Genomic DNA, 25,461 nt, shown 5'->3' with positions numbered 1-25,461 from the left:
TTGAAAGCTTTTTCATTAAAAAAGACATTTGAAATAATTCACTGTATTTCAGAAGCTGTTGCTGACACACTAAGTCTTTCTAATAGGAAGAATTACACTTTATTTACATGATGTATATCTTCAGAGGAGTGATCTGATTGAACAAATAGCTTTCAATGTGCCTTCAATAATTCCTTATGAAATGCGGTTAAACTGTTGACGTTGATGTGCTTGTCGCAGTCCACGTGCTTAATGTAGCATACCTGCGTCATGGTAAAATATATTCACGACTATGTGTCCGTTGTGAACCCGAAACATACGTGTGGTTAAAACTACGCAGTAATGTGGAACTTGCAGGTGAAAGTCTCATTTTACCTTGAAACCGTAACTGGTTCCCAGTTGAACGCACCTGACAGAAACTAAATAATGAGCAGATCAAGACAGCCTGTGTCAAAAGACCTGTACTTCCCTGTGTATCATTAATCTGAGGAGTGGACCGCTGTATGTATAAAGTGATGCGGTGTCTGATACTTCGTCGAAGCATTCACACAGTCTTCTGATTACGTAGCTGTTGTGTTTTCTCCCCTCTTGCAAGAGAATAAACAGACAAAGACAAACTTGAATCTTGTTAAGGCTTTATTGGTGATTTGTGAACAAAAACTTTCTTCTCCCGATTAACATAGAAATCTTCCACGACACCTGCTATATATATATATATATATATATATATATATATATATATATATATATATATATATATATATATATATATATATATATATATATATATATATATATATATATATATATATATATATATATATATGTAATGTGACTCACTTAACAGGAGGCACAAGGATCAGATTGTAAACAGTGGGAGCTTGGTGCAGGTGTTTTTAATAACTGTACCTGAAAACAAAAGTTTTATCCAATCTGAACACTGAAGAAAAAATAAAGCCTTAAAACGTATTTAGAGTCCATGTTTGGTGAAGGCTTACCGTAACAATTTTCAAAATTCTGTCATGTCCTGTTCGTCAAGTAATCTGAAATAAAACTAATATATGTTTTGAAATATATTTTACAAACACTGATACTGTATTTCAGTCCCGGAGGTATTTTGAAGCATGAAATCCCAAAGACGGCAGTCTGTATTTCATCAACATATGAATCACATGATTTGTTTCTTATTTTAGGACCATGAACACAGAGAATGTTAAAGATAATATCAACCTAAACATTATTCAGGACATTCAAAAATCGAATCTAACATGATTTCAGAAAAACACATTTGACTTCTATTAGCCAGCAGCTGTACGACGTGAACAGGCTCGGCACAGAGATGGTCAGTTTCCCTTGTGTGTGAATTGATAAATGCACTTTCACATTTCGTACATTTTTATGTGATGTTCCTTTGTAGTGTTGGCCAGCGACGGATTGCCCATTAACCCTTTGCGTTTCAACCTTTTTCCTCACCTTGACATATTTTGTGTTTTGGTTTTGTTTTTACGTGTGTCGACTGATTGTTTGAGTCTTTGTATTTGTAAACCTGCTCGCCTCGAATTTCCCTTTTTAGGGACAAAGGAAGTATTTTGAATTGAATGAACCAGAATATAATTAAAGCTAATACGCTTCTCACTTTTTACCCAGGTGCATTAATGCTAACTGTTTGACAGCATTAAAGGCCACAAGAGAGATCTGCTAACCTCTTCTGTGTTCGTCCATTCTGTATTCACGACCACTAAAACTACACACCCCTCAGTTTAGAAGAAGTCACCCAAGGCGGCCCACATCCTATTCTGTGCTGTCCATACGGAGGACATGTTGTTTGTGACTATTTTGTTTTGTGTGCACATTTCAGTTTGTTCAAAGTTCATTGTTGTGTTGGCTCGTTCGTTCCGATTTCAAATTCAGGAATAAGATTCAATAGTGTATGCTCTTATATCTCTCATACATTTATACTTCTTTTTTTTTCAGTGGACCCAAAATGTATTTACGGATTAATTAAAAAACAACAACAACCTATATCGAGTTTTCACATTCAATATTTGGTTGCAGGTTTGTAGTTTGAAGTCTGTGACCGACAGATATCAGCAGGTATTTTACCCGGTGTTGTTCTGAAGGACCTGTGATGGCAGTGATCTTCACGCCTTGCTTGTTTTGGGGGCTTTCATCATCAGCTGTTTGGCTGCATTGTCCAAAAATGCAAGGTACTATGTACAACAAACACTCAATAAGATCTTCAAACAGAGACGAGGCTTGAAGTCAGCTCTTTACCCGTCGTTGTTTGTATTTGTGTGCCGGAGTGCAGAGCCAAAATAATGAAAGGGTGTTATGGACTACATCGTATACAGTAACAAAAGTCATGAAGTCTTTCTCCCTCTCAGAGCGGCGAGGGGCTTGTCAACATACATATTTAGCTGCTCAATGTGCATTTCATTGTCTCTTCTGTAGGCGATTACTAAGCTGTGTTTCCCTCACTGTTATGAAAATGTAACGTCTTTGGGGGTGTTTTCATACGAGACAACAGGATTCCCTTTTCATGGCTATTACTCAGTCCTCTTTCTCATCGTCTGTTTTACACAAATGAACACACAAACACACACACACACACACGATCATTCAAAGCGAAACTGATATTTCTGAACCAGTGTGTGTCCCTGCCTCTTGTATTTCCATTTGGACAATCATTCCAGCAGGAATGTATCCAGTACCTGAGAACATCATGATATACAGTATATAAAGTCTACCTATTGGTTAAACAAAGCCGTGCAAACACCTGGCATAAGTTTGCGTCATATTATGTTGAATGCCAGTCAGCAGCATTTGATGGCCGCAAAACAGGTGCAGCAGTCAGCGTGTTGAAATGTGAGTTTTCAGAGCACCAGGAGAGCAGCTAACATACAGTCACCTGGACACCAACCACAGGTGCAAACTGCACTCTTTATTTTTAGATAATCCACAATCCTTAAATTGAAAATGATCACCTGGTAGGTGATTTACCATTCTGTAAACTCCCCTCACGTTGAGCCTCGGCTGCACGCAGGTCTCAGACGTCAACGCAGCTTCTGACACGTGGAGTCGGTGTTTAAATAACTGCTACTTTGTGATCGACCACTGATCGGTCTCAGATTGAATTCATACATTTGTCTAGTTTGTCGTTTCACTTGTGACAAGAAGGCAGTTAAGTGATGCCTCTTCAGCGTTGCACATGTGTGTAAACTTGTGTGCAACTTTAATGTTAAACTGCCAAGCAAGACGATGTTTCCCAGAAGGCCAACGATAAAGTGCATTGAACCAGGAAATGAAACATAATGGTTGAACTAAAGCTTTTACTGTGTGTGCACTTGTGTATGTCCGACCCTGAGCGCTGAGCGGTTCGATGGAATACACTGCAACTGTCTGTGTTGTGACATTATTGTGTATGAATAATAATGTTTCTTTTCTCATTTATGCGCCATGGACTGTGCTTGTAAAGTAGAACACATTTCAGAGCAATATGACGATAAATAATGGGATTCCTGATCTATAATAAGGCTCCTGCATTGACGTAGCACCGCAGTGTCTATGTAGCAGTTGTGTAATTTATTACTGGCAAATAAACTCTTGTTGTCCACAGTACATAACATGTTCTACTTATGTACTTTAAGTGAGTGTTTTTGCTCAAAATAATACAAATACTACTCTGTGCAAGTACATTTGGGGGGTGTTTTTGTCTTTGTTTGATAGTTGACGGTGTCGAGATGAACAGATAACGTGGTGTGACATGTAATGTCGGCTTGGATTGAAACAAGACGTGGCGGTTATTTGATGCGGCTTCACCGTTGACTTATTGGAGTGCCGGAGCAAATGCATTAAAATATAAGAAATAGTGCATTTACGTTAGTTTTAGAGTTCCGCTGCTGAACATTTCTTTACATGTAGTACTGAAAATGCAGCATAATATTGTAGAAAATGCATGAAACCTGAATCTACTGCAGAGCATCAGTGAAGAAACGTTCATGGATGCTTTGATATTGGAAATTGGGGGTTGCCAGGCAAGCTATTTTATTGAGAGATATCTTACAACAGGGTTCACTTTTTAAGTTGTGCTTTGTATCAATAACCCCATTTAACAACTCCTACCTTCCATGTACAGCTCACCCGTTAATAGAGATGTCTAATTCTGACAGTAATTGGATGAATAATAATATGGTCACGCTGATTATTTACAGGAATAGTCACTTTAACTGCAGAAACAGTTGTTGCTGCATGTATGTATGTACTGTGTGTAGGCGCTGTAGGAGCAGGTTTTCCATGATATAACCAACGTCATCGTTTTACTTCCGAAAATCAGCTTTATGTTGTCGACAACTTTACAGCAACAGTTTGCACTTGCGAGCTATGATGCATTTTTCCGATGACAAAAGTAATTCAGTTGGAACTTCTTAGAAATATTACAGCAACATGACTTGACAGTACAACAACATGACAGTCCTGCCAGATGTAACAAAAATAGCATATTTTTCCATTCTGATGAAACGACGCAGCTGCCCACAAACAATACAGTAACACACGAAAATAAGCATCGATGTGTACGAATGATGTACCGGTAAGTGAGTGGGAGAGACAGCCATTGTTTTACAAATCTGAAGTTTCAAAGGAGCTTGAATGAAGTTCCCCCACATGATGAAACATGTTTTCAGTCATTGAGCAGAATGTCACTTGTTTCTGATTCTCAACCTCTTTTCCACTGACATTTTGTTTATTTCTGAAACATCAGAGCAGTCACATGCAGCAGAAACTCGGTACCTTCCCGTATATACGCAGGGCTTCAGACAGCCTACAGTGTTTTGGTTACGTGCCTCGGGTTAACGCGCACACCACCGCCTGACTCGAAATGGTTATAAAACACACAAAGTCACACAAAGAAAATAGAGATTGCATGGTGAGGGAAGTCCTCAGAGGGAGTGAATGGAGGATGAGGAAACGTAGAGATATGTATGAAATAAGTGAATCACCCCTTCCTTCTAACCTTGTGGCCCACACTTACAGTCTTTTTCTCTTTCAGTAATGAAACGATGTGGGCCACACGCCCTCGTTAGCTGTGTGACTAATGAGGGAGTCCTCACTTTCAGGTGTTTTCCATCGAAATTACAGTTCAAAAACAGATATGTATCCACTGAGAAAGCGTCAAATTTGAACCTTTTCTGTATTCCACATTTTTGTCCGGGTGCTCCGTAAAGTGAATATGCGAGGCCCGAGAAGTAAATGTTTCTGTATGGCGGCCATAACTTGAAGGGCTTCGTTCTAAGGAGCAAACAAAAGGCTTGTTTCATTTCGAGCTCAGAGGCAACAGAAGCAGGTGTGAGCCCTTCATGAAGGCAGTACAGAGGCAGGCAGACAAACCTCAGAGAGACACATGAGACGTGTGTGCGATGTTTGCTTTGTCCTTGTTGTGGTTCATGTTTCTAAACCACCTCAGCAGTGTGTTTCTGCAGCTCCAGCCCCTTAATGAATCCTGTAGCTGCGAGGACAAATTCATATTTGTTAGGATGCCTAAAAATGAATGTGTCAATGTGGTACAATAAAAAATGACGCTGAAATGTGTCTTAAACCTTGACACCTTCAAACTATCTGTATTGTATTGTTCTCTTACTTCTTCTACATTAAATGCATCATTTTGCAAACTTTCTTTTGTGATTTTATGTATTAATAAACATATTTATTGGTGGTTGTATAAATGTGCATTGGAGGATTCTTTCCTCTCAGTATTTAACTCCGGTCAGTGCAGTTGTAAAGCGATATTGTAACAATCTTTGCAGTTTTGTGCATTACTTCAGTAAGGAGCCCAATAAACTGGAAGAGACAAACTCAGACAACAAACAGAGAAACACAGATGTTATATTACTGCCGTATTGAGTGCAGACGAGACTCTACAGAAGGTTCGGAGTGGAGATAAGCACAAGCAGATGTTTGGCTCCCGCACAGGTGTACATTTACCCAAAAAGTACTACAAGAACTACTTGTCATGCAGAGTGTAATCTGAATTTCTCACTGGCTGACAGGCAATCGTTTTTCTTCATGTCACGAAAATACAGACGAATATATCATGAACTAAAACCCCGTAAACCGTAGGCCTGTACTTTAAAATGAACTGTAATTATTATACAAAGAGATAATCATTCCTCAATGAGTCCACCAAAAGCAGCACCACAAGAGGTAAATGAGTGCACGACTATATTTGGAAGTATTTACAAATGTTGGTTATCACAGAGCTGAAACCTGCACTTTGCATTTATAGGTTTGTTTGTTAAAACCCCGGCTGCTTTGTTGATTCTGATTGTTTTGCATTTTATCATTTAATTATAATTCATCGGAACAGAAAACAATAATTAGATTAGATGAAAACATTTACTCGGAACTGTTCATCTCTTCCAGCCGTGCGGACCGTTTGGCAGGATCTTGTTCAAACCTTTATTTAAATTGCAGTCAGATTCTTTTTTACTGTCAAACATTCAAATGTGGCACGCTGGAGTACGAGGAAATGTGTCTAAAATCATGCACATAAAGTCTGGTGCTGACAGTGTTTTACATTTGAATGTTTGACGTGTGATATATCATCAATGGAACAAGAAAATACGTCAAGTTATCAAACAGTGATGGAAAAATACATTTCTTCGGTTGGTGATCGGTGTTTTCAAATACGTAAGAGCAGTTTGACTATTTTGACAAAGGACATCATGTTCCATGGGCAGCAAAGTCTTTCTGTTTGTCAGACGGAAGACAAATCACCCGCTAGAATTTATACAACTTTTACTTCCATTTATCTCATGAATCTGAGGACTAAAAAGCGACGCTTCCAGTTTTCACACAACAGCATGTTCCCGTGTATTAGACGATATCTAAAGACTTCATCAATGTTAAAGTGATTGAATAACGAACATTTTTATGAGAAATGAGATTGGTGGTAGGTCAGAGTGTGAAAAATGACACACGGAGAACACAGTTGACCTTCCAGACGAGACGATGAAAGGTGTATTTCTTAGGATTTGAACTCTCCTCATATATTTGTTGTGTTTTATATGTATATTAAACTCACATTTCTCCGTACAGCCGTCCCAGCGAGATAATTTCCCGCAAACAATCTTTTTCCCCCTCGCAGCACTTTATCTGACTGTTTCTTTTTTAGGAACTGTCTCATTTTTAATTTGCATTTTCAGCTGCTTTTGTGAAGATTGGTTGAGCACTCCATGGCTTGAATTCTGATAAACTAATTACGTATCTAAATCAGCACAATTATATGACATGGGGAAAATCAACTGAGCAATTATAATAAATTAGGCCGCAAGCCGCCGATGTGCTATTTAGAACATGCAAAAGATAGATAATGAGTCCCTGGAGACCGTTATCAGGCAGCAACTCAAATAACACATTTAGCCAATTCAGATTATTTGTTTGTTTTTCTGTTGGAGAGATTAAAAAGTAAAAAGGAACAAAGAATATCGTGAATACATAAGATTATATGGCACCATTACGCTGCCCAAATGATATGATATAATACAAAGCATACATTTTTAACACATGAAGGGATTAGTTTCTGCTGTCTACTGTCTTAAGAGCGCTTTCCCTCTTCCTCTGTAACAACCAATCAAAGATCATCATTCTGATTCTGGCTGGCGTTGACGACTGTGTGTTTTGTTTCCAGACCAATCGGTGATGAGGGAGGTGCAACGCCACTTAAAAAGAGAGTTTGTTTGATAAACATTCAACATTTCCACCCGACTCCGGATCACAGAACACCGAGGGACATTCAGCACTCGACAACAGATGTGAGTATACTGTAATTTAAGAAATGTTTTGCTAAATATGCATGTACTTCAAAATGTCAAAGCATTTACTGCTGTACATGCCAAATATTAGTGCATTCTCTTTTTCCATTACCTGATACTAATTATTAATTATGAACCTGATAGATCTCCGCGTGCCCAGCGGGGCCGAAATAGCAAACAGAGTTTTATATATTCATCTAATTGCAGAAAACAAGACGTATCAATCAAACGCACAAATACTGATCATCTTAATAAAACAGAAAGAAATATTAAAATATTAAACACGGAAATCATAAACAACAAACATCATAAAAACTGATTTCTATAAAATTGTCAGTACACTTCAAATCATTTTTTGTTGTATTTGTTGCATTTCTTCTTTCTTGCTTCATGCTTTGCTGAAATTCACAAAATAGTAAAACACTCGACACCACAAAGTGAAATACCGCTATACACACAATTTACAGATCAGGGACGTAAAGTATCAGTGCATTTAATTCATATGGACCTTTAAAGAATACGTTTAAAAGACATTTTAATATGACAATCTGAACCAAATATGTTGAGATGCCTTTAACGGTGATTTGTGTACCAATTATTTTTCAGTCCGACAATTATTTTCCTGCTCGTAAACTATATCTGTATATAGAATTCATTAAGAAGTAAAGTTTCAAAAGGATGATAAATTCAGTTCAGTGAAAAGCAGATGCACTTTAACCAATGAATTACACTGTGGTGTCCTTTTCCTTTTTCTGCTTGCTCTCTTCACCTCCCCACCAGTGGCGGCTGGTGGAAAATGTTCTAGGTAGGGCCATCCTATCAATTTCAGCAAACATCCCAGTATGATTTAATGCAAAAAAAATGTAAGTATCAAACACGCATTATTACTTGGCAGTTAAATATTTAACATGTATTCCAACACGAAAACAATCAGTAAATAACACTTATATAATATAATATAACATGTTTATTTATTGAGATGCCCCTATGGACCTTGTTATAGGAGGTAAAGATCAGGAGAAGTAAACATGAAGTTTAATTATGAATACTGATGTTAAATTAAGCTATGATGAGTTTTCACTGTTAATTTAACATCTCTATTACATGTTGATGTCTCCATGACCAAGTTAAGCAGATGAGACTGAGGACAGCTATGTAGAATAAAAGATGTTCACTTTGCATAATATGTAGCTTGACAGAGTTCTCATGTGTGTCCTGGTGTTCTCATGTTTCCTTACCTCCTCATCCCTCACTCCCTAACCGTCCGTGCTGGATCCGTCCCCGTTGTTTTAAAAAGCTAAATACGTTATTAGCATGACGTCATCCAGCTAGCCAAACCTGTCTGGTGTTCAGCTAGTACAGAAGCTTCGCATGTACTGCTTCCCTTTCCCGCGAGTCTGCTGTCTGATTATGAGGTCAGGCTGATCTGATATCAGCTCTTTGGCTGCAGAATCTCCGCCAAAGTTCTCCTCTCAAACGGGTCTTGGAGGATTACTGCTCGCGCTGGCGCGAGCGCCTGTAGAGACTTCTCCTGACGAGAACGCGCAGCGAGGGGGGCCTGATCGTTCTGGCCCACAGCTGAATCTATTTGAGGGCGCTGATTGGCTAAATTGTATGTCACTCATTTATATCTTGAATCAGCAATTGGCTAAACTGCTTCATAGACCCGCCTCTTTTGGGCCAAAACGATCAGGCCCCCCAAGCTGCGCGTTCTCAGAGTGTCGTGCACACAGACAGAGAGGACGAGCAGAGAGCACACAGGCGGAGAGAACGAGCAGGAAAAGCATATATTTTGCGCAGATATCATATTTTACACACATTACTGGGTACATTCCATAGTTCAAAAACACAAATATTGACACTTTGTATAATTTATGATTATTATAATTTTTTAATTTTTTATTTTTCCTTTTTTGTGTGGCTCATGGTGGGGCCATGCCCCATGGCCCTCTATTGACCAGCCGCCACTGCTCCCCACGGTGTTTGACCCTCCCCTCCTCCCCCCTCCCCTCCCCTCGCCTCCCCCTCCATCTCTGCTTGTTGTTGAAGCTCCTTCCTGACGACACTCGTGACCATCTTGGTTTCTGGGTTTCAGCTCCACAGGTGCTGCGACTTTGAACGTCTGTTCATCATCGATATCGCTCTGTCTCCGCTCTCTTCTTTCACTCGCTGTCTTACAAACCCAGATGTGAGTTATAATAAATAACGCAACATCATTTATTAAATCTCATACATCTCTCTCGTCACATGTTTACACTCCTTCTTTTATAGATACATTTGAAACATATAAACCATTTGCTTTGAGTCATGTCTCCTTGACACACTTGCTTTTCTTGAGGTAACTCAGACGGATGATCGTAACATGTTTAAAGCATAAACAGACATTTATCAACGTCTGATACTTTTATGTCGAAGGCCATAACTCATTTTCACGGGTCATTGCGGATCGTTTGTGAGGAGACTTTTTTGCCTCTAATGGCAAGACAAAGAGACTTTTGAAGAGATTTTTTGGGGCACTTCATGCATTTACTGGATAGCTTTCAGAAGAGAGATGACAGGAAACAATGGGAGCAGGAGGAGGAATGACAGGAAACAAAGGTCTCTGGCCCGACGCAAACTTGGGACATTGCGTTCATGGCTGGCGCCTTGACCCCGTGACTCCCTCCAGGGATATTTTATAATATTTGTCAACACATTAAGAGAGAAAAAATACACCAATGGAAATCATTTTTCTCATTCTTATTATCTATCATTTTGTTAGTTTTTGAAATTTTAGACAAGTGCAAGTAAGAAGCCAGCGCTCATCGTGTCACCTATATGCATTATTTCATCTTGAGGCAAAACACCTATAAACATTAATATGTAGTGTTCCAATCTGCATGGATTTTGATATTAGATTTATTTAATTTGGTCTGTGCGGTTACATTCACGGCCCTTCAATAAAATGTAGATTGATTTTGATCTTCGGGGGTTTAATTCAAAAGTAGATCTGATTCATATGTTCACGTGTGTTTTCAGAAGCAACAGTGAAAGAAAATGTGTTTTTTGCATAATCATATACTGTACAAACCATGAAAAAGTGGAGGAGGAGAAAGAGAGAGAGGGAGAAGCATCTACCTTTAAACCACAGTCTAGGTGTGCCGCTGGGGCTGTGGTCTCTTTTCTTTTCTCTTTTTAAGCGTGAAGAGATCCGTCTTTCGTGGAACAGGGGAGGAAGAGAGGGGGTGTGAGAGGCAGGGAGGGAGGATTGGGATAAGAATCTGCACCTAAACTAAATCAAGGCCCACCACAACCCAGCGTACGCTCTGTCTCTCTTCCCTCCGACATTTGTCTGTTTCTTCTCATTCAGAAACCCACCACAGGCCGCCCACTCTCAACTCTGTTCACTCGTTTTCTTTTATCCCCTCAAATCTCTCTAAATCTGAGACCACCACAAACCAAACTTTGCTTCCTGCTGAATGATTTCTCTTTGCAGCAAAAGTTCATACAAGTAATAAGACATAGTAGTAGTAAAGTATGTATCTTCAAGATCAATTTACTTTTCAAGTATTTCATTCCAAATCTGTCAATACCTTCGTTCACACTGAGGGCTCTGATGCTTATTCTATTTATCTTTAATTCATCTTGATTCATGCTTTGGTCTTCTCTGATCTTTACCATTGCAATGCTCTTTTAATTGGACTAGAAATCAAGAAATCTGCAAAAGAGAGCAGATCACATCCATTTAAATGTCTTTACAACAGCACTGCACTTCTATTAAAATCAATTTAAACATTCATCAACAGTTGTATTGCATTTTTGTTATGTAGTTTAAACTACTGCGAATTGTATCAATGAAAGTTGCAAATCAAATAAAGTGTATTATTATTATCATCGTACAAAATCGATATAAATATGTTTTCTGTATTTTTCTAAACTAACTTTTTTCCAGACGTGTGACTAAAATGAGGAATGTAATTCAATCCGTCGTCCTCCTCCTGGCTGCGCTCATGTCTAAAACAGGTGAGACACTGACTGCAGATGATTTTATTTGTTTCACTTGAGGATAGTTTGGTTTTGTGCAGCAACAAATAACATCCTTCTCACTCTCTTAGGGGCAGTAGAGGTGATATATGCTCAGCTGGGAGAGACGGCTACCCTTAAGGCTCCTGGCAATATTAATGTACAAAAGGAGTATGTGTACTGGAATTTTGAAAAAGAGGATGGCCTTCAGCTTGCCTGGCGCAATAACATGGGCGGATCGTCGACCACTTCAGGTGAACGGTGCATTGAGCAATTCGCAGATATCATGAAACAAATAAAGGTACTTTTGACGGTAACAATAATTAAATTCCTCCCTTGCAGATGAAGCCTGGAAAGACAGACTGTCCTTATCTGACGCCTCACTGATCATCAAAGACATCCAACAAAGCGACTTTGGGACTTTTTTCTTGAAATGCACCGGTGACCCTCGCTTAACTACATATAAACTTCTCAAACTCACCGGTAAGAGTTAGAATACGGTGACATGATCACTTCAGTCAACCTGCTACATTTTCATTTCAAGGACTCTTGTACTTTTTGGCTTTAGTACTTTAAATACCGGTAGTTGTCATGGGCAGATGTATTTCATAAAATCTAGGGTATGTTTTTATAAAATGTGTTCTGTAAAGTAAGTGTAATTTTTATGTTTTCCATGTTTTCATGCTGCGGGTTTCACTTGTCAAGCTCTACAATCTTTTGTCTTTTCAAAGCCCAGTGGACAAACTCATCAACATGATAGTCACGAGGCCGTTCTCTTACTTAAGAACCTTTTGGGAGGTTTTTACCTAACTGCTCCTGTATTTTTATTTTTTTTTAAATATGTTTACTCGATGGAAATATACCGCCACATAGCAGTCAAAATATTAAATGACCTACCACATTCAGAAAAAGTCAAACCTTTTATAATTTTCATCATTTCCATTCTGTTTCCTAGTGAGTGTGAACCCACCCTCTCCTCTGCTGCCTGGGGACCCACTGTCTCTGTCCTGCGACGCAGAGCCTCTTCCGGGTCACAAGGGCCCAGAGATACAGTGGCTGAATCCCTCGGGAGGGAAAGTTAAAAAAGGTCAAGGACCACTTACAGCCACCAGCCAAGAAAATGGCCAGTGGACTTGTGTTGTGACATATGATAAGAAAGAGAACAAGGCCATAGTTTCTGTTACGGTTTTGGGTAAGTTACCGTGTATGAGCATGTATGCATTTGTTTTACAGTAGTGTACCCTCAGCCTGAAGATAACTTTGCTATTATCTCTCTTTTCCTTCCTATTTAGACCTCTCCCCGGCTCCTTTACATCCTCAATATACGTCTAAATCCTGCCCTCTCACCATCCCTTGTTCCCTTCCTGCTCACATCTCCTGGGAACAACTCAAAGCCAAGGAGATCCAAGGTGTCCGCTGGCACTTTATCCCTGAATCAGGCTTGATTCCACAGAGTCTCTTCTCCCTCTCTCTGGAGGATCCACTGACCTGGAAGGCAGACCAAAACAGAGGACTGCACCCTGTACCAGACCCTAAAAAAAAAAATCTGTCTTTGACCAGAAATCGAGGCACAGAAGAAGACGGAGGAGATTATGTGTGCGCCTTGGAATTAAAAAATGGTGTGACTCTGAACAGGACTGTGCACGTAAAGGTGCTGCAAAGTAAGTCAAAATAAATAGATTTGTAGCCTAGCTCTGTGTTGAACTCACATCCGTCATATAATTTATTTTTTTTGATTGTTCTTTTGTTTTGGCAGTGTCCTCATGTATCTTCTTGATTTCCAGTTTCTTTGTTCCTTCTTAATTGTCATTCAGAAGTCGGAGACATTTCTCTGCCTCCTCGCTGCTTCTGCTCTGTTGTACCGTGCAAGTGTTTTCATCTCTCTGCTGCAGAGTTTATTTGGAAGTGTCCCTGGTGTGACATTTTTAATTCAGTGGCTAATACACTTGTCTAGCTCCACTTATTTTTATAGAGTATACCAAGCTTTCCCTCCACCATTCGAGTGTGATAACACAATGAATTTTAATTGGACTCTGTGATATAGGATTTATGGTGTAAAACAAAAAATTGCTAATTATTATCTGAGTTATTATTTAACCAGGAACATTGAAACAAGTCCACCAATCTGATTTCAAGAAAGGGGGCTATCTTGCAAATATGGGTCCCCAGATTTTCTCTTGGACCCCCGAGTTTTACTAGATCCCTTTAAAGTCCTGCTGCAACTTTTGTGGTTCTCTCCAACAAAAAAAAAGCGTTTTCTCCCCCTAAGTTTGGCAGGTTTGGCTGGCACACTGCAGCAACAGATGCTCAGTCAGATTCAGATAGTGAATGTAGAGGGAAGGAGAGCACAGGATTCATCCAGCCTGCCAAATCTTCTCATGCTCGTGACGTTTCTCTTTCTCTCTTTCTGCACTTCTCTCTTTCTGTCTCTTCAGTCATCTCCTCTCCGGGAACAGAGTTAATTTCTGGCCAGCAGCTCAACCTGACTTGCAGCCTCGGCCATCCGCTGCCGTCTGACCTGCAACTGAAATGGTTTCCGCCCGAACAATCGTCCCTGTCGTCTCCGACATCTGACCGTCACCTCGCCCATCTCACCATCCCGGAAGTGGGGACAGGAGATGGCGGAAAGTGGAGATGTGAGCTGTGGCAGAGTAACGCACGGCTGACGTCGGCTGAGATAACGCTGAAAGTTGGTGAGGGCAGGAAGTGAGAAGAGAGCAGGAAACGTGACACGGGCATGACCTTGTGGCCACAATCTCTTTTGCGACAGAATCTTGGCTTCATATGAAGTGCTCTGTGTACTGTATACTGTTTGATGCCTCTCTGTTTCTGTTGTACACAGAACCCAAAATGAGTTCGTGGATGCTGGTGGTCATATGTAGTGTCACAGTCATCGTAATCCTCCTGCTCATCCTGGCATTCATCCTCTACCGACGCAGACAAGTACAGTTAAACCATTCCTATTCCTTTCTGTTCGATCACACTGGCGTATTAATGTGGCATTAAGAGTTATGTGTCTCTCTCTCTCTGCTGATGGCATTAGCAGAAGATGACACACCTCAGGCGCCGACTCTGCAAATGCAAAACGTACGTAACAACTATTTCCTGGACTCGTGAAATTACTCAAGACACACATTCACAGTCATCAGCACTGAAACATTGAGCCACAAGGTGTTTTATGAAGAAAATAAACATTAATCAAATCAACATCTGCACTTTGCTTTTTGTAGCTGTGTCTCTTTCCATAACTCAAAAATAAACCTGTGACTTTTTTTGTGTTTCAGCCCCAAACCCAAAGGATTCTACAGAACATAATATCTCACACGGAGACATTTTCAAGAGGACTTCAAAAACAATTGAATTTCTGTCCAGATAAGATGGATTTTTCTGTCACATCCACTAAGCTGTGAAACTCTGTTGGGTGTGTTAGTGAGGGTCAGGAAGTTTAAAAAGAAGTTAATTTCAAAGACTGGTTTATCACAAAACTATATTTCACATGTCGCTACATATCAGCCATTTTAGGATTGTTTTTATATTTGTAATGTAACAGAATTGCTGTGTTCTTCTTTTAATCATCATTTACATTGTTGTTTGTGATCATTGCTTTTGATAATTGTTTATGTCGTGCTACATTTTATTCACATTGTTTCTCGATATCTTTTCTATGAAGCTCTATTATAATAATGCACTGATAGGCTTGGTTACTTTCTTTTACACATATTAAGAAATATATTAAATATATTAAAATGAACATTTGTTAATACCAAATAAACAGAACAGGAACTTTATTTAGATAATTGTTTATTTGTCGATCAAATTGCAAAGTAGTTTTCCAATCGGGTCTTCTATTTTTTAGGAATAGGCCTTATTTAGGCAACAAATTTGTCGACACAAATGTTGCACAGGCAATCATGGTCCCCAGAGGATAAATCATACTGACTTGGCCGACCCCCTGACTAATGGACAGTATGGACAGTATTCTTATCATGAGAAGAGTGTTTTATTTGCTTTCAGTCGTTTCATACACACGGGTTTTAATAAGTTTTGAGCTGTCCACCCATTTCCAGTCTCCTTCATTGTCAACGTCAGACAGTCCGATCCAGTAGTATGTGTACATCCCTCCGACCCTTTTGCCTTCTTGTTCCAATGCAAAAGGTATGGCATCCAAATGTATTGTAAATATTTTGTGACATCAACACATCTATTAAAATAAAGAGAACAAAACATACAGGAATACTCTTACATGCTGTTCTTTGGTGGTCACGATGGCAAGATGGCCACCTATCTCTGTACACTTATTTGTACCGGTACTATTGAAATAGTGGAAAGTGCAGTACCTGGAGCTGAGCAGCTGGTTGCCAGGTTGGATAATCGGCAACAATAATCAGCTTCAGAGAGGACACTTCTTCCTCTGGAGTGTCTGCAGCTTGAGAGGAGGCTCCCGAAACCAACGGCTCGATGAGAACATAGAGGACAGCGTGGCCTCTGATGCCCAGGGTGCCTAATGACACCAATAGCATGATACAACATGAGCGTACATGCAGATCCACATATATGTGCACACAGGGGCGTAAATATAATCAGTGTAGGCAGTGCTGTTGCACGGTAGAGCAGGCCCCTCCGGAGGACCAGGCCCTTGCGAGTGATTAAGATTGCCACCTCAGAAATACGGCTGTTCAAAAAAGAAAAGGAGGATACAGTAGCAAAGCTCCCTAATCTGGATTCCTTTCCTACTTTGCACCGGGGCCCGTCGTAACTACCGTACGCCACTGGTGCACATTGTTGCACTTATCTTTCTTTTTGATGAGGTTCATCGTGTCTCTCAGCTCGTAGAATATCACAAACTTTGGCTTCCTCTCTCTGCTCTCTGGGTATTTCATAGAGCAGGGGACAGAAAGTACAGATTGGAGGAATCTACCAGACACACTGGAAAGTTCATGTTTACCAGAACATGTAAACTCAGATGGTGCAATATCTTGTGGCCAAACCCCATTGATGACCTGCCATATTGGATCAGATAAACACACATTTCATGATGGAACTCTGGCATACAGGTTGGGGTTTATTTTCCGTAACGTGAGCGAAGACAAATTCTTTAAAAATTGGCAAAGATGGAGATGTAGAAAGAACGACTCAGCAGTAGTCAACGCAGTGTGTGGCCATGTGTTTGTGTGTTGAGAGTTATTTGTATTCTCTTCGTTAGTAGAGCAGCTGCAACAATATCACCGCTACACCACACACACACACACACACGCACACACACACACACACACACACCAGATGCCCACTCTGTTGCTTCAACACACTGTCAACATGTTTATGGTTTTTTCTTTGGTATATGTCCCATTTATTATTTTTTTCTTGGCACCTAATTCCTACAGCCATTGTCAGCTATTGTTCTTCATGAGGTTTCGTTCTTCAAACTAATTAAAGCAGAGAAGGATTATTTGGTGTTGTTCATGTCTGTGATTGTTTCAGTGACTACTGCGCTAAAATATGTGTTTGCACCATCGCCACAAATTCTCATGAATCGGTGGACTTTCTGATTCAGAGCTTGGCTTTATTTTCTTTGCAACACACACAGGACAAACACACACACACACACGCACACAGGACAAACACACAGCTCCCCGCTGCTTTCCCGTCACAACTTTGTCACAGTTCCAATTTTCTTTTTTAAATTAATGTCAGGAAGTTGAAGTTACTCAATGTTTTTTCCACCTTTCTCAAAAGCACACATTTCTGTTCTGACTCACACGCCCACATAACGTGCGTTGCTATCTATTACACAACTGTCAGATCCAGAATCAGTGCCTCTCTCCAAACAGAGCTCGAGAGTGAGGAAACCACTGGGATTGTGCAATAGGGCAAGTTGACAGTGAAACACCACAGCAACAAGCAGACACAGAGCCAACGAAGTGAGGAAAGACTCTCCAACTTTGGATTAACACGGTCGTCTCTTTTCCAGAGAGAGCTGGCGTTATTTAGTTGTAGAAACATTTGTTACAGCACTGCAGCAGTGTTGTGGGCAGGGCGACCTGCCTCGATACATCAACCAGCAGCGACAAATTTAATTCCAAGGCGAAATATTGCTGCTTGGGAGAGGAGATACCAACGCCTTTAGGGACCAGGGGAGGTACAGCACACAGAGAGACAGAGTGAGACAGAGTGTTAACAAGGCCACCAAAGCCATGGAGGAGAGAGAAAACTACAGCAACCTGCAGGAGTTCACAGAGGAGCCGACCCCTGGAGGGAACAGGCTCATTCTCCAACACAACGACGGTATTGTTTGTTTATGTGACAAAGATATTGAGAGAGTGTAAGAGCCAGTGGTGACATATCATCCACACATAAGTACATCAGGTACTGTGACAATTCTGAAATACTTGTACTTTACTTTTCCTCTTTGTAGTCAAGTCTACTTCACTTGCCTACATTTCATAGGGAAAATGGTGAACGTGTTGTCCTCAATAACAGCGGTGAAAGAAGTATTCAGAATATTTACTGAAGTAAAAGTAGCAATACCTGTGTACGTATGTAAAAATATCACATTTAAAGTGAAGGTCATGCATTCAACTTTTACTTAAGGAAATGTACTGTCTATGTATTATCAGTTAAATGTTCTGAAAGTAAAAAAGTAACTCACAAAGCAGGCAACATGGGCTCTGTCGTTGTTACGCCATCATATATTCAACTGTTGGATTACTATCACGAATCTATGCGTATGTGAGCAGCATTTTAATGTCCGAGGTGGTTGAGGTGGCACTGATTCTATTTTATATTCTGTTGTGTGGTTTAATCTACTGTACAGCATCTGGTACATTTACTATCCATTTACTAATGCAGGACTTTTACCTGTAATTAGAGTATTTTTACAGAGTGCCATTGCTACTTTTACTCAGTAAAGGATCTGAATGTTTTGCCACTGCTGAATATGTCTACATGCATATTTTGTTTTTCATTTGTGGCAGCAAAAGACAAATAGTATCCACTTGACCTACCTTTCAGCAGACGTGCAGTGCTATCTTTTGGGAATAGTAAAACCTATGAAGCTAAATTCTGGTCAAACGGTTCTGCTCTACAATCTCTTTTTACTCAACGGCTGCACTCTGGGCTTCACCACAGGATTAAATATGGTGAATTGACAGCTTCCATGTTTTGTGTCTATTCAGGCTCCCAGGGACTGAAGCGGGGCGTTGAGTGTTTGAGGAGCCGGACTGCTCTCCTGGTGCTTATTGGCTTTTTGGCCTCCATTTGCGCCAACATCATACTCACTGTGCTCTGTAAGTATAAACAACCTGCCTCAGTCTGAGTATGTATATCAGCCTGGCTGTCTCTCTCTGTGAGACTCCCTCTCTCTGATTATTCTCTTTTTATATCGGCTCAGTGTGCTTTTGGACACCTATAATTGACAACAACAAAGATAAAGTGCTCCCCTCAGTCCGGTGAGGGTCATGTAATAGAAAAAGTACAAAAGTCCATAATTGTGAAATATTTCTCCTGCAGGGCCAACAGGCTCTGGCAGCGCAGCCTGATAATGTGCTTGTGAGGACACACTCATTTAAAACAAACACCACTGGGGATGTACGTGCTTGATCTATTACCACCAGACACACACACACACACACACACACACACACACACACACACACACACACACACACACACACACATTCATAGACAGACACAGAAGCTATTGAGTACATTTTAGTATCTGAAAATGATGACTTGCAACAACAGGAGATAAAAAGAAACATCTAATACTTTCTATTACAACATATTGTAAGAATAATGATTTCACTCTATGAATAATATATAAGAAGCAAACATTATGTACTGTATCGTGACAAATCAGCCAATATTCCGAGCAGGTAAATGTAACTATTGTGGGTCAGGTCATCCGGTAGAATAAATGTTTTCACTTTACTTATAGGTATACTCTTTATTTGCTTTGTTGGCTGCGCAGTAAACAACATCTGCCAAATGCGGCACCATTTTAAAATACTGTTCATGGGTATGTCATTGTGTTTTTGTGTAGTCTACGTGTTTTACATTTAACATCACTGCAGCACCTGAATGTGTTTTACATCAGCAGGCTTTCCAGGAAATGGTAATATACGTCATTCGTTTTTTATCAAGAATTACTCATTATTATTAAAAAAATAAAATAGTTCTGATATGAACAATTAAGCACAGCAAAACGTTACTGACAGTTAATAAAGGTAAAACACTATAAAAGGACACTGAGTGGCTTAACTCTCTTTTCCTCTGAACCTGATCAGTGACAATACTTTTTTATCAAGTTTCCTCCTGAGATGATGTCTGTCCCTTTGACAGTATTTTTTAATAAAAGCCACATAAATACATATCTATTATCTATATTAATGACTGATATCAATTATTGTTCTTAGAAAACATTACAGAAACATGTTTTTAATAGGCAAAGGGGAAGTGGCGCCATAAAAACGGAGGAAACACAAATGTGGAAAAATATCTGGCAATGAAGCCAAAGAAAGTTCATATTGTAAATTATCGGGTTTTTTTACAGCCGCAAGGGAGCTCATATAAACTCAATTATCTCCAGTAACAGCAGCAGTAAAAACAAAGAGTCACAGACTGTACGGAGGAGATTCATGTTTGCAGAGGGAGCAATCAGCAGTGGGTGAAAACACAACAATATGACGATTGCATACGTTTTAGTCGGGCTTTTGTTGGTGGCAATGTCAGTCCACTTTGGTCCTGACTGAAATCTATCCATCTATCCATCTATCCATCCATCCATCCATCTATCCATCTATCCATCTATCCATCCATCTATCCATCTATCCATCTATCCATCCATCCATCTCCATCTATCCATCCATCCATCCATCTATCCATCTATCCATCCATCCATCCATCTATCCATCTATCCATCTATCCATCCATCTATCCATCCATCTATCCATCTATCCATCTATCCATCCATCTATCCATCTATCCATCTATCCATCTATCCATCCATCTATCCATCTATCCATCTATCCATCCATCTATCCATCTATCCATCTATCCATCTATCCATCCATCTATCCATCTATCCATCTATCCATCTATCTATCCATCTATCCATCTATCCATCCATCTATCCATCTATCCATCTATCCATCCATCCATCTATCCATCTATCCATCCATCCATCCATCTATCCATCTATCCATCTATCCATCTATCCATCTATCCATCCATCTATCCATCTATCCATCCATCCATCTATCCATCTATCCATCCATCCATCCATCTATCCATCTATCCATCTATCCATCTATCCATCCATCCATCCATCTATCCATCTATCCATCTATCCATCTATCCATCCATCTATCCATCCATCTATCCATCTATCCATCTATCCATCCATCTATCCATCTATCCATCTATCCATCCATCTATCCATCTATCCATCTATCCATCTATCCATCTATCCATCCATCCATCTATCCATCTATCCATCTATCCATTTATCCATCCATCCATCCATCCATCCATTATTCCTTCCTTCCTTCCTTCCTTCCTTGTCAGTGATTGGCAGGCTGGTGCCAGGTGCCCCCCCGGACTCCTCATCTCTGGGTTTGAAACTGATCTCGGCACAGATACGTTACATCCAGCTGTGTGAGGACTACAGCGCTCTGGGACGGAGCTGTTCAAAGACAGGTGGCGGGATGTCGATCAAACGTGCACACAATCTTCATTTCCTGTTGTCCTTAACTTACTGTTAACCCTCATCCTTGGCCGTCTTTATCTCACCAATAGTTAAGCAGTGCAGGGAGTGTCCTGAAGGATGGCTTCATGTTGGGGATCAGTGTTACCACTTCAGCAATGACAAGCTGGACTGGCTGAGGAGCAGAGATAGCTGTGCAGCTATGGGCAGCCATCTTACCATACTGCACACCATGGAGCAGCATGTGAGGGAGTGAGAGTGAGAGTGTGTGTGTGTGTGTGTGTGTGTGTGTGTGTGTCGGGGTAAAGTCAGCAAACCTTATAGACCCCGTTATAGACCCTTAATTGGGTCAGTAACTGTGTTGTTTACCGGTACTGTGTGCTGTCTGCGCGAGAGTGTGTGGGTGTGGGTGTGTGTGTGTGTGTGTGTGTGTGTGTGTGAAACATAAAGACATCTTTGCCAGGCAAGGTCACTTTGCAAGCATAGTTTAAGATAGAAAGTTAGATTGAAGTTACAAACTGAATATGCCTTCTTCACAGCAGACATTTTGACGATAGCTCTGTTTTATTCAAGTATCTCAGTAAGCCATGACAGCATAACCGTGAACCAGCATGCACAGTACCAGGACCCTGCAACTGATGAGCCTTCATTTTAATATTTACACTTATACTTTTCCTACTGTGACAAGCAAACAATGACGTAGATAATCGAAACACAAAAGTCTCATACCTATATCCCTGTACGCCCTGCTCACCCATGGTCCATCCACAATGGTGATTTCCTCTATATTGTTCTGATTAAACCATAGACTGTAAAAGGATTAAACCTCCACTGAGGACTGTGTGTCTCCAGGCTGTGGTTGACTGACACCAGAGTGATTCCCCTTTTCGCTCTGTTGGGAGTCACGAAGTGAACCTCTATCAGCCTTTGCATACATTGAGTTCAGTGACCCGATGCAACAGGCCTTTTTCACAGCAGACATTTTGAATTTTCATATAGTAGGAAAAGAACTGTTGTAGATCATGAAATTGATGATGGCTGAATTACATTTAGCTGCTTCAGTTTCAGGGTCCTGGTATCGTACATGCTGGCTCACGGTCATCATGACTGGGACACGTGAATAGAGTGGAGCCATTAGTTATGTTGTTAGTAACACTTTTCTTATTATGACTATGTGTGTTTAGTTTACACTAAATAAAGAAAAATGGGTATGGGTTAAGGATTTAGGCTTTGGCACTAAGGAGTGCATTATGTCAATGATGTGTGTGTGTGTTTGTGTTTCTTTACTTTCAGGACGCTCTGGAAGAAGAAGCCAAGAAAATTGGCGGATTTGATTACCACTTCTGGATCGGCCTGTCTGACTTAGAGAAGGAAGGAGACTGGAGATGGGTGGACAACACAACATTGCAGCTCAAGTACTATCTGATTTAATATTTAATGCAGTAAATAATTGATTAGCTTATGTTTGATATTAAAGTTCAATGACACTGAATAAACTGTCCAGGAAGAACCTAAACCATCCAAAGCAAAATACGCTGCCTGTTTTACCTGACCTATAGATACAAAATAATATGAATATGAATATAAATAACATAACAGTTGCAACATCAAAAGATATACATGCAGCATGTCCATTCTTGTATCAAAACCTCAGATAAGAGAGTTCAAAAATGTCATGAATGAATCACAGGCTTGGGCGAGGTGAGCTTGTTTTTCACGTTTGTCAGAAATGTTCACAGTTGTTATTTATAGCTTACCCTATCAATCCATGTTTCCTCCTCTCTCCATCTGTCACAGATACTGGGATCAGTGGAGCTCAGAGCCAAATAACCATCAGTCAGGAGGGGAACATGGAGAGGATTGTGCCACCTTAGACAGCCACGCAAAGACATGGTTTGATGTTCCCTGTGAAAACATTTATAAACGGATCTGCCAGATGGATGTCATTCAGCTCAACTGAATCCCAATACTACTGAAAATACTGCAAAACTGGGAGGTCTGGAACTCAACACGTGGTTGTGAGAGAGAAAAAGTAATGATTACAGGATAACAGGAAACTAATCGCAGACCAAAAGGTCATTCTTGACACGCAACATATGCACACAGGATATTATTTTTTATTTTTTACTGAAGGCATGGTTGCTGAAAATCTGTTGAATTGAGATCAAACATATTGGGGGGAATTAAAAGAAAATATAGTATTGCACAACTTTTAGACAGAGAAGAATGTCAATATTTGACAATGACATCAGCTAGCCCAACATTTTTTGGAGCGTGCCAATTTACAATTAATGAGCCTATTGTTGAATTCAGCTTTGAATGTCAGGCTATCCGGTCTCATGTTAGAAAAGGGTCTTCATGTTGCAAAGCTGAATGCCATGAAGGCTGTCACTGTGTTCTACAAATGTGGGCCTCTGCTGTTAATCTTTGGAAGAGATTTGTTAAAATTCTCAAGTAAACTCAGCAGAAATATCACTGTGCATTTAGTTTTCAGGTTGTTTTCCCTTTAAAGGTGCATAATAAGAGAGTGGGAGCATTTTCATTTCCTCTCAACGGCTCTCAACATGGTGAGGCATTAAGTCGGCGGAACGTAGTAAACGGTGCTCACAGCACGAACAGTACAAACTACGGCAAACGTGCTGACAGAGCTAACAGTGTTTCAGGTCGTTCGATTACGCTATCAGTGAGCAGTACAGAGCGGCAGCTGTGAGCTAGCCAATGGGGAACGCTCACGTGCACAAATATTTACTAAAAGCATGCAAAGTGTCATGGAAATAACCTTCAATGCGTTTTCAGGTACTCCAAGACAATAATGTTTCTTAATAATATATTTTCAATGTCAATGTAACACCCTGGATTCAATGGACTTCAATGCAATAATAGATTTACTGTGCATCAATAATACAGCAAGCCGATGGCCGGTTCATGAAGCAGCTCACTTACTTCAGAGTATAAACACGTATAGACTTCAATATCACCTCTTTTTGTGCATGCATCAGTTCAATACATTATTGTATCAATATCCATTTTCCTTTAACCATATTTTGTGTTGTTTTTCACAACACAACACTGTCTTATAGCGTCTCTAAGTTCTTGGTCAAACTGACTGAAAAGGAGCTTCTCACAGAGAATGTATTCGAATCAAAATCTCTGCTGGCTTCAGTCTGTTGGCTGACCAGCACACACTCACGGAGAAGTAGCTCAGGCCAGTGGTAGAACATTGCAAATAGACACTAAAGAATATAAGCAATGAAAACCAAAAGTATAAGGTAAAAAATGCAATTTGTTACTGACATGTAATACATTGATTGACATGCATTGATATGCAACAAAAACACTAGATAAAACTGGACAAACATCAGATGAATGCAGGCAGGTGATATAAGACAAGTAATCTTCAGAAAAATACACCACAATGGCTGGAACAGCAATGTCAAAAAAGCAAGGAGAAGCTTGGATTAAAACTCTATATCTTTACAGCTCATAGTTGTTGTCACTATGTTAATGCTGTAAATGTTGTATTTGTTCCTCTAAGAGCAATAATAATAGCTTTCCTGCACTATGTTAGACTTTTGAGACAAAATTGATGTCAATAAAATTGTCTGTTGTTTAATGCTGTATCTTGTGTCCAGCTTTTTTCTGTCTATGACATCCACATTTCCACACATCTCACATACAGGGTAACCAGTTGAAATCTCTTCATTGATGTAACTGCATCCTCCTACTGTATTGAAAAAGCTTAGCTTGTGACGACTTAAAATTAAGTCTACTTGTGTTGACCCCCTGTCACGTGTTATGGCCTTAGCGTGGACATGAGTTGTGCGAGTTCAAGGATTTTAAAGTATTTCACTTTACAGACAAGAGACAGTACAGAAGACAAATGCACTCCCCTAAATCGTTTTGTGACCCCCTCAGATGTATTTTGGTAGTCCTGACCTCCAGTTTGTTCACCGCCGCTGAGCAACATATTGA

The 25,461-nt window shown here is 40.1% G+C and overlaps 2 protein-coding genes across 2 annotated transcripts; both read left to right on the top strand.

Annotated features, from left to right (window-relative positions):
• The first annotated feature begins 7,740 nt into the window (after positions 1–7,740).
• cd4-1 (CD4-1 molecule) lies at positions 7,741–15,917 on the top strand. The gene is made up of 10 exons (XM_079275901.1): positions 7,741–7,787; positions 11,719–11,789; positions 11,882–12,043; positions 12,132–12,272; positions 12,745–12,981; positions 13,082–13,450; positions 14,225–14,482; positions 14,632–14,732; positions 14,833–14,876; positions 15,074–15,917. Exons 2-10 carry the CDS (start codon positions 11,732–11,734, stop codon positions 15,102–15,104), a joined length of 1,401 nt encoding a protein of 466 aa, XP_079132027.1. The 5' UTR covers positions 7,741–7,787; positions 11,719–11,731; the 3' UTR covers positions 15,105–15,917.
• Positions 15,918–17,713: 1,796 nt separating this feature from the next.
• On the top strand, positions 17,714–25,107 carry cldc1 (C-type lectin domain containing 1). The gene is made up of 6 exons (XM_079275909.1): positions 17,714–18,071; positions 18,962–19,072; positions 21,351–21,482; positions 21,582–21,733; positions 22,783–22,904; positions 23,287–25,107. The coding sequence occupies exons 1-6, from the start codon at positions 17,981–17,983 to the stop codon at positions 23,447–23,449; spliced, it is 771 nt and encodes a 256-aa protein (XP_079132035.1). The 5' UTR covers positions 17,714–17,980; the 3' UTR covers positions 23,450–25,107.
• The last annotated feature ends 354 nt before the right edge of the window (positions 25,108–25,461 follow it).

This window comes from Melanostigma gelatinosum (genome assembly GCF_949748355.1).
Source record: "Melanostigma gelatinosum genome assembly, chromosome: 9".
NCBI classification, from domain to species: Eukaryota; Metazoa; Chordata; class Actinopteri; order Perciformes; family Zoarcidae; genus Melanostigma; species Melanostigma gelatinosum.
This window is presented reverse-complemented; position numbering and strand designations above follow the sequence as displayed.

Coding starts and splice junctions, on each gene's coding strand:
- cd4-1 (XM_079275901.1), top strand. CDS start 11,732: ATGAGGAATGTAATTCAATCCGTCGTCCTCCTCCTGGCTGCGCTCATG. Junction 12,982..13,081: donor AGTTTCTGTTACGGTTTTGG/GTAAGTTACCGT, acceptor CTTCCTATTTAG/ACCTCTCCCCGGCTCCTTTA. Junction 13,451..14,224: donor GCACGTAAAGGTGCTGCAAA/GTAAGTCAAAAT, acceptor CTGTCTCTTCAG/TCATCTCCTCTCCGGGAACA.
- cldc1 (XM_079275909.1), top strand. CDS start 17,981: ATGGAGGAGAGAGAAAACTACAGCAACCTGCAGGAGTTCACAGAGGAG. Junction 18,072..18,961: donor CATTCTCCAACACAACGACG/GTATTGTTTGTT, acceptor GTGTCTATTCAG/GCTCCCAGGGACTGAAGCGG. Junction 22,905..23,286: donor AACACAACATTGCAGCTCAA/GTACTATCTGAT, acceptor CATCTGTCACAG/ATACTGGGATCAGTGGAGCT.